The sequence below is a fragment of the Bison bison genome, unplaced genomic scaffold (assembly GCF_000754665.1).
Source record: "Bison bison bison isolate TAMUID 2011002044 unplaced genomic scaffold, Bison_UMD1.0 scf7180017864331, whole genome shotgun sequence".
Taxonomy (NCBI): Eukaryota; Metazoa; Chordata; class Mammalia; order Artiodactyla; family Bovidae; genus Bison; species Bison bison.
In genome coordinates, this window is record NW_011494903.1 from 6,499,039 (window position 1) to 6,508,396 (window position 9,358).

The 9,358-nt window shown below is 33.9% G+C and overlaps 1 protein-coding gene across 4 annotated transcripts in view; it reads left to right on the top strand.

Moving 5' to 3' along the window:
* Positions 1 to 9,358, top strand: part of LMBRD2 (LMBR1 domain containing 2) — a 52,341-nt gene that overhangs the window by 22,686 nt on the left and 20,297 nt on the right. For all 4 annotated transcript variants that reach the window (XM_010853789.1, XM_010853787.1, XM_010853788.1 and 1 more), the window contains exons 6-11: positions 569 to 779; positions 4,611 to 4,685; positions 6,840 to 6,953; positions 7,311 to 7,494; positions 7,880 to 8,061; positions 8,614 to 8,747. In XM_010853789.1, the coding sequence (XP_010852091.1) occupies positions 569 to 779; positions 4,611 to 4,685; positions 6,840 to 6,953; positions 7,311 to 7,494; positions 7,880 to 8,061; positions 8,614 to 8,747 (900 nt within the window). The remainder of the gene's footprint in view (positions 1 to 568; positions 780 to 4,610; positions 4,686 to 6,839; positions 6,954 to 7,310; positions 7,495 to 7,879; positions 8,062 to 8,613; positions 8,748 to 9,358) is intronic.

Genomic DNA, 9,358 nt, shown 5'->3' on the forward strand with positions numbered 1-9,358 from the left:
TTTGTTCTGATTATATTATGAGGGCATATTTCTCTTTAACTTTAGATTTGTCATTAAAATAAAGTTGAAGTCTGTGTTATACTTGTGATGTGTTATGATATATGTGAAGAGTCATATCTGAAAAGTTTAGGAATAGAGTAGTAGTGATTATCCTTACTGTTGGATTCTTGAGGTTTGTGTGTGTCTGCTTCAAAACCAAATTCTTTCAGGCTTAAACTTCTGTTCAGTCTTCTCTTGGTTAATATTAAATAAGAAAGTGCCTAATGAAAAATGTATTTTCTTCAGGATATTTTTGCCATGAATTTTCCTAAGATTCTAATTTTAACTCTAATAGAAGTAGTGTTTGCTGTGTCTGTTTCTGCAGTCACACTCTAACTTTTCATTACAACACAGATCATCTACTGTTACTAAAAGAGGAGCTGAGATTTGAAGGTTGAAACCTTTCATATAAAATTGGATCTATATCGTAGGGCAGTTGTTTTCTGAAAAACCTTTAACACTAGTTTCATTTTACGTTTTTGTTAGAAAAATTTATCACAGCTATCTGCTTATGTTTTCTCTTTCTAAGGAACCAGCTTCAGACAATTGGGATAGCAGCTGCAAATACATGGGGTCTGTTTCTTCTTGTGTTGTTGTTGGGGTATGGCTTGGTAGAAATTCCTCGCTCATACTGGAATGGTGCAAAAAGAGGTTATCTACTCATGAAAACTTATTTTAAGGCAGCCAAATTGATGACAGAGAAAGCAGATGCAGAAGAGACCTTAGAAGATGTCATGGAGGTAAGCAAGTTTAAATCCTGGAGTCAACAGTCATCAAGTTTTATATATCACTTTTTGTATACACTGTTGGTTTTGTTGGTGGTGGTGGTGTTAACAGGATACTGGTGGACTTTAGATTGAAAAACTGGTGATGTGTAATTCTAAAGAATTTCTCACCCATTCAGATGACTCATTGGCAGTTCAACTTCGTAAGATATCATCTCCATCTTCTAATTGACAAAGATGTAGGGTGAATGTATTTAACAGTGCAGGCTTATGCTTGTCCTGGGGTAACTTTTAATAGTTAAAAGTTGAGACTCAAAAAGTGGTCAAAGTTAGATGATAAGTTACATAGTTACCATGACAGTGGAAATGAAAATTGCAATTAAAGGTTGAGCTTCTTCCTGAATGTTTGACCCAAAATAATCCCACCAAGTATGGAAACCTCTTTAGAGAACAATATTCATGGGAATTTGTATGCCTCAGTTTTGTTTCCTGTCTATAATCTTAATAAGGCACTTCATTTTGCTCACTTGTAATATGCATATAATTTGAACAAATCTCATAAAGTTGTTGAAAGTATAAATTTCAATAATATACATGCAAAATACGACAAAGTGCAAAATTTTGCTGTTTAATAATTTAGTTGATTTTAAAAAAGAATGTAGTCCTCAAATTTTGCTCTTCTATGAAAATATGCTATTCCAATAATGTTATTCTTCAGCTTAAAACTTTATGCTAAAAGCTTTCATTCATTTTAGAGTAGTCTCCAAGATATTGTAATGTGGCCAATCAAAAAATGATTTGACCCATGTTTAGTTTCAGCCTTATCTCAAGCCCCTAAAGTCTTCCTAACACTGGTCAATTTTGGTTCCTCAAACTTATTAATGGTGATGATAATAGCAAACATATAGGCAAACAAATGTACAGACTTATAGACGTATTTCCCTATGCCTTTCCAAGCACTTTATATATATTAATACACTCAATTCTCAAAACAGCCTTATAAGGGAAGTTTTTTGTCCTTGTTTCTATAAAGGACAGTGAGACACAGAGAGGGTAAGTTTCCCATGTTCAACACAGTTACCGAGTGACGGAGCCAGGCAGTCTGACTCTAGTTCGTGCTTTTAGAAAAGGATCAGGCCCTTTTCTGTAAAGGGCCAGATAGTAACTATTTTAGGCTTTTTGTGCCATATCCTCTCTGTTGCAACTGCTTCACTGGCTGGCTGCTTTAGCATGAAAGCAGCCATACCCAATATGAATGAGCAGTGGATGTGTTCAGATAAGAACAGATGGTGGGCTGGAGTGGATCTGGTTTGCCGACCCCTACTCTTAAACATTATGTTCATTGCTTTCTTTGTTCTGTTTTTGAGTGTGGTGTTCCCAGATTCTTGGAACCCTCTTTTCTCCATTCTCTTTCGCTAATTCCTACTTCATTTTCAGTTCTCAATACAAGTGAGAATTCTTCAGGGAAGCCTTCTCTGGTAGTTTCCTGGGGCTGCCATAACAAAGTACGTGAACTAGGTGGTTTAAACAACAGAAATGTTTTGTCTCAGAGCTCTAGGGGCTAAAGTCCAAGATCAAGGTGTCAGCATGGTTGGTTCCTTTAGAGGGCTATCGGGAAATTTGTACCACATCTCCTGTCTTCTGATAGTTAACTGACAATCTTTGATGTTCCTTAGCTTGTAGATCTCTGTCTTTGTATTCACATGATATTCTCCCTGTGTGCCTGTCACTGTCCAAATTTCCTCTGTTTATAAGGACACCAGTAAGATTAGGGGCCCACTCCATTCCAGTAAGCCTTTTCTTAATTTAACCAGTTAAAGCTGTGAAATCCTATTCCCAGATAAGATTACATTATAAAGTACTGGGTGTTGAGACAACATATGATTTTTGGGGGAACAGAGTTCCAGCCCATAACACCTCCCTTGGTTCTCTAAATTCTTAGATACTCAGCAACCATTTTTAAGTGAACAAAAGAATGAATACTGATTCTTTGATTGTGGTTGAAAATTTTTATGTTGGCTTTTCAGCATTTATTTATAAAATGTTAAGAACTGTAGCGTTCCTTAGGCGTATGATGGATATTACTATATTTTTCAAAAGAAATTTATATTTGGTAATTTTTATACTTGATATATTTGAAGATTTTTGAAGATTTGAATTTTTAAAAAAATTTGAAGATTTATATTTGATAATAAAATAATTAAAAGATCATTTGATAGCTTTCCCCTCAAAAGTTGATATTAAAATTCAGTTCTTTCTTCTGTTTTTAGGCCTGTTCATTGACCTCAAAATCAACTGCTGCTAAGGCCTTCTGGAGTACCTTGCTCTTACTCTTCAAGCAGTACTCAGGCCATTACTCTCCTGTTAGTCACTGGATTTCTTTCACTTTCCTGAAACTCCTTGTTCTCTTCTGCTTGGAGACTTTCGAACATGCTGTCCCTCTGTCTGGAATATTCTTACTCTTTCCTTTGATTGGCTGACTCCTATCCTCAGTTTAGCTTTTTATCTCAGTTTAAATAATCAGTTCATCAGAAAATTTTCCATGTTATAGAGCAGTTTTCACACCTTTCTGTTTGAATCATACCTGTTTTCTTCACTCAGCTAAGCTCTTTGATAGGAGCAATGTCTGTTGGTACAGATTATTCATGGGTCTGCGTATTTTAAATTTTGGTGGGTATTGCTAAGTTATTTTCCAAATAGGTTATTTGACATTTTATTGTATATAGGAGGCCTTTCCCCCTACAGTCTTACCTCATTACAGAATAGCAATTTTTTATAATTTTGCAGGAAAACTGTCCTCATTTTAAAAACTTGTAGTTTTTTTAGTGAGATTGAATATTTTTTTCATTTATTTATTGGCCAGTGGCATTTCCTCTATAGCATCCCAAATGCTTCATATATTAAGGATAGTATTTTTTTCCATATATATATTTTTTTCACAGTTTTGTCTATACACCCTATGGTTTCTCTGCCTCCAGTTTTACATCCCTTAAGGCCATTCTCTGCCCTATAATCACAATGTTCTTTTTAATATCCTGGTTGGTTCACTTTTGCCTCCCAGCCTTTGAACATACTGTTTCTTCTTCCTAGAAAAGTGGTTCCAACTTTTCAAAAATTTCCTGTAGTATTACAGGATATTGTGATTCTTTGAGAACTAGTGCTTCTGAAGATTCCCTTCCCTAATGACTTCGTGCCTTTCTTACTCTTTAAATTGTTCATTTAATTATCTCATCACCACACTGTAATCTTAGTGAAAGCCTTACAACACCATGTCTTCCCACTCCACCCTCCAGTATGGATTGTGGTGACCTTTCACCTAGGACAGTGCTGACATATAATGTACTCTTAATCTTAAAAATGTGGAATGAATCGTTAGTTATGACTGCTGAAAGTACTCTGTTGTTGGAAAGGAGCAGGTGCTTTGTGATATTTTTAGTCTGTTCCGCTTCTTCTGTTTTCTTCGCTGCATTTTAGATAATGAGATAATTGAGCTTGAGGAGCAAGGTGGAAGAACAAAGTCTTGTTCTTTTAGAATCTCAAAGTTTGACAGATGGTTCATGAGTTTTTCTAATGCATATTCATCTTTGTATACCAAATGATAAGGCGGTAAATTTAGAAATTTATAGAAAGTGTGAGGGTGTAGATAATTTGTTCTATAATTTTATATTTTTATTTTTGTTATTAAGAACTTTTATTCAGGGAATGGAACTTTATTATATGCTGAGTAATTTAGGTTGTTACTAAACTTGTGAGAATATATATAGTACCTAGAGCATCCTGATTTGAAACACCTAATCTATAGAAACAGAAATGGAAATATTTTTATTTCTCTTACTGTTCTTATAGGAAGTTCGTAAAGTAAATGAGAGCATCAAGTATAACCACCCACTGAGAAAATGTGTTGACACAATACTTAAAAAGGTAATTAAATAATATTCTCATCTACTTTCTTTTGAAATATAAATCTACATAATGTAATATTATAATAAAAGCATCAGAAAAGTATACAAACAGCGTATGATTGACGTCTTCCAGCCTTTTCCATTTTTATGTTAACAGTAAATTAATAGTAATTTGTACATAAAATTTGTTATTATATGTTTAACATTATTTATTGGCAGTATGTTCCATTGAAATGTGTCTATAGAGATTATGTTAAATAATGTAAAATTATTGCTGTGTCACAGTGACGGAGATGGACCTTTATAGGTTGTAAAAATGTCATTAAATGTAGTCACTAAAGGCATATCTCCCGTAAGAAAATAAACTAAGTTCTCAATAATCACTTTTAAGCAGCTTTGTACATGTTATTTTATAAGCATATTTCATAAAATAAATGATATTATAAGATATTTAATATGTATATTTAAAAAGAAACTATACGATTAAGATTTTGATGCCTTAGTATTGAATTGGAGGTATTCAGTACTTCCAAAAACGATTATTCCATAAATGAGTTTCCCAGTTATCTTCTCAGCAACCATAGAACCACTGAACTATTCCTTTGCCTATGTTTATTTTTAAAGCTTGTATGTAGGTCTTTTTTTAATTCAAGTAGCATTGATTTAGGACATTTTAAGTTTTGTGTGTACGTTATAGTTCTACTTCTTTACACCCTATACCATCCTCAGCACCAGAACTTATTTTCCAGCAGTTACGCATACAGTGGAACCCCTTTCCCCATTTTACCCTGTCCCTATTACTACTTTTTTCTCTGTATGAGTGTTTGTTTTTATTTAGTTTGGTTTATTCATTTATTTTGTTTTATTAGTTTTTTATACTCCACATATGAGTTAAATCATAAAGAGTTTTTCTTTATCTGACTTATTTCACTTAGCATAGTACCCTCCAGGTCTATCTGTGTTGCAAATGGCAAGATTTTGCCCTTCTGATGGCTGAGTAGTATTCCACTGTGTGTGTGCATGTGTGTGTGTGTCTGTACACATATACCACATCTTCTTTATCCATTCATTCATTGATGGGCACTTAGGTTGTTTATTGGCTATTGTAAATAATGCTGCAGTTTATAGGGGTACAGATATATTTTAGGATTAGTATTTTCTTATTCTTTAGATAAAATCCCAGAGGTGAGATAGTTAGATCATATGGTAGTTCTGTTCTTAATTTTTTGAGGACTCACCATACTATCTTTCATAGTGGCCTGCATCAGTTTACATTCTCACCAATCATGTGTGAGGGTTCCATTTTCTCCACATCTTCACCAACACTTGTTATTTCTTATCATTTTGATAATAGCCGTTTTGATGATTTGCATTTCTCTTAATAGTGATGTTGAACATCTTTTCAAGTACTTGTTGGCCACCTGTATGTCTTCTTTGGGAAATATCATCTATTTAGCTCCTCTGCCCATTTTTCAATCAGATTATTCGTTGTTGAATTGTATGAGTTCTTTATATATTTTGTATATTAATCTCTTATTGGATATATCATTTGAAATTCTTCTCTCATTTGGTAGGTTGTCTTTTCACTTTATTGATGGTTTCCTTTGCTATATAAAAGCTTTTTAATTTGATGTAATCACATTTGTTTATTTTTGCTTTTGCTTCTGTTGCCTGAGGAGACATATCTAGAAAGATACTTGCTAAGAGTGATATCAGCATCCTGCCTATATTCTGGGGTTTTTATGATTTCAGGTCTTATGTTCAAGTTTTTAATCCATTTGAGGTTGAGTTTTATATATCGTGTGCAATTGTGGTCTAGTTTCTTTTTTTTCTTTTTAATTTTTTGCATGTGGCTATTCAGTTCTTTTCCTATGTTTTAAATCTGTCATACTAATCATTAGCTAGTGTTTCTTTTGACTAAGATGACAGTCATGAGAATCAATTCTCTAATCATTTATCTTATATTTGCTACCTTTTGAGACCTATTTATGGAGGTTAACTAACTTGCCCAAGTTCATAGGTGTATTAAATGATTAATAGGGTAGGTGACTCCACATCTGGAAAATATTTGCAAGAAAATTAGATATGCTTAAGAATGAAAGATTCTTAACAAAAGTAAAATTTTTTATCTTTTTTCAAATAAAATTTCTAAAAATCTACTTGTTCCTTTTAGTGCCCTATAGACTATCAGGAAAAAATGGGCAGGAACATGGATGATTATGAAGATTTTGATGAAAAGCATAATACCTACCCAAGTGAAAAAAGTCTGGTAAAACTACATAAACAGGTAACTTTATATAGCCTTTTTACCTTCTGATGATTTTAGTTAGATTTACTGCCCACAAAAAAGGAGTTTTGAGTACATGTATATCAGAAACTTCCTTTGATCTTGTCCTTATCATTATTCTTGGAAGTGTTTTAACTTCCTGTTTCTTGACAGGAGTACTGTTGGCATTTGGGGAGGAGAATTATTCACTGAGCAGACTGTTACATATATTACAGAATATAACATCCTCAGCCCCACCCAGTAAATGCCATTAGCACTTCCCTGTTGTTGTGACAAGCAAAACATGCTCCATAGTGGGCAGTTGAATCACTGTTGTTTCAGAACACTGACAGGTATACCCCCTGCTGTGTTTTTTAGGTGATTTATTCAGTTCAGAGACATCGACGAACTCAAGTACAATGGCAGATTCTTTTGGAACAAGCATTTTATCTAGAAGATGTAGCAAAAAATGAAACAAGTGCTACTTGTCAGTTTGTTCATACCTTTCAATCGCCAGAGCCAGAAAATAGATTTATTCAATATTTTTATAATCCTACAGTTGGTATGTAATTTTTAATATACATTTCAAAGTTTGATGCTGATAATTTTCCTGATGGAAAGTGTATATTCTCACCAATGCAGAGTTGAATTATAATTGTGTTTTTTGACTTACACCAATTTGAGTTTGATGTTTCCTCATGATCAGATGCAGGTTCTGCATTTTTGGCAGGAATACCTCAGCAGTGATGTGTTTTTCTCAGAGTAGGAGGCCCGTAATATCAGTTTGTTCTGTTACTGGTGATCATTTGTTTAGGATGGTGTCTGCTTGTTTCCACCAGTATGTCTCTCTGCAATTATGTATCTTGTGTGGAGGAATTTCAAAACACTGTAAATACACTGTTACTTCTTTATGGTTTTCCTAATCATTTTTTCTTTTTATCTTACAGAGTGGTACTGGGAATGTCTTTTGCGACCCTGGTTTTATCGGATACTTGCTGTGGTGTTGTCCATATTCTCCGTGATAGTTGTGTGGTCAGAGTGCACATTCTTTAGCACTAGACCTGTCTTATCCCTCTTTGCAGTCTTCATACAGCTGGCTGAAAAAACATACAATTATATTTATATCGAGGTCAGTTTATTTTATATCTGTCATAAATAAATGTCAGTCGTGGTTTAAGTTTAATCCTTAACTGTTGTATCTTTTCTCCACATATTTCTTCTAGTAATAATGAAAGCAGTGAAGTTCCCCACAGTGGTGTTATTCAGATTTCCAAAAATGAGCTTCATTATTTTACCCAGACTATAAAAACTAAGAACTGTATTTGAGGAGAGATGAAAAGATGCAAAATAGTGCACAATATTTTTATGAGAATATTTTGATCCTCTTTATGCCAGTGAAGCTAGATAAATTACAGTCTTCATGTGAAGAGTTGCCAAGGGAATGAGAGAACAGGCTCACTTCAGGAGGTAGATTTGAAATTTATGGATAGGATAGGGACTGATTAAGATCTAGATTTTTTCATAATTTCATTTTCTGAGGTGGTTAAAAAGCTGCTATTACTGTGTTTAAATTTTAGAATGTCAATAAATGTTAGTTGGAATGAAAAGATAATGCTTATAATAGTATATAAAGTTCTAAAGTCTATTAGTCTGAAACTGGGTTTTGTTTTGTTTTTTTCAGATTGCTTGCTTTCTTTCCATCTTCTTCCTCAGTATCTGTGTTTATTCTACTGTGTTCAGGATTCGTGTATTTAACTATTACTACCTGGCTTCACATCACCAGACTGATGCTTATAGCCTTCTTTTCAGTGGCATGTAAGTAGACTGTGTTTAGAAACAAGGAAAATGTCTCCATTACATGAATGTCTCTTTTATTTCTTCTTGTTTATGGCTCTTTTACTAACACCTATATTTCTATGAGCTAGTTGCTTAGGTTTAAGTATTAATTAGATGCTTGTTGATTGGTAGCTAAATCCTGCTTGAAGTTTAGGGTTAAAATAGGTATACTAGATTAGGAAGGAAAAGAAGGGCATAGTGAGTCTGGATTTACCAATTAGAAGTCAGTAAATAGGTTAGTAATAATAGAAACATTTGAGATTTTAGAGACTAAGTCTAGAAAGTGTTCTGAGAATCAGAAAAATACAGTGGTCTCACACTGAATTGTGGAGGACTAAGAAGATCAAAGAAAGGCAATGCCAAAGAATGCTCAAACTACCGCACAATTGCACTCATCTCACACGCTAGTAAAGTAATGCTCAAAATTCTCCAAGCCATATGTGAACCGTGAACTTCCTGATGTTCAAGCTGGTTTTAGAAAAGGCAGAGGAACCAGAGATCAAATTGCCAACATCTGCTGGATCATGGAAAAAGCAAGAGAGTTCCCGAAAAACATCTATTTCTGCTTTATTGACTATCCCAAAGCCTTT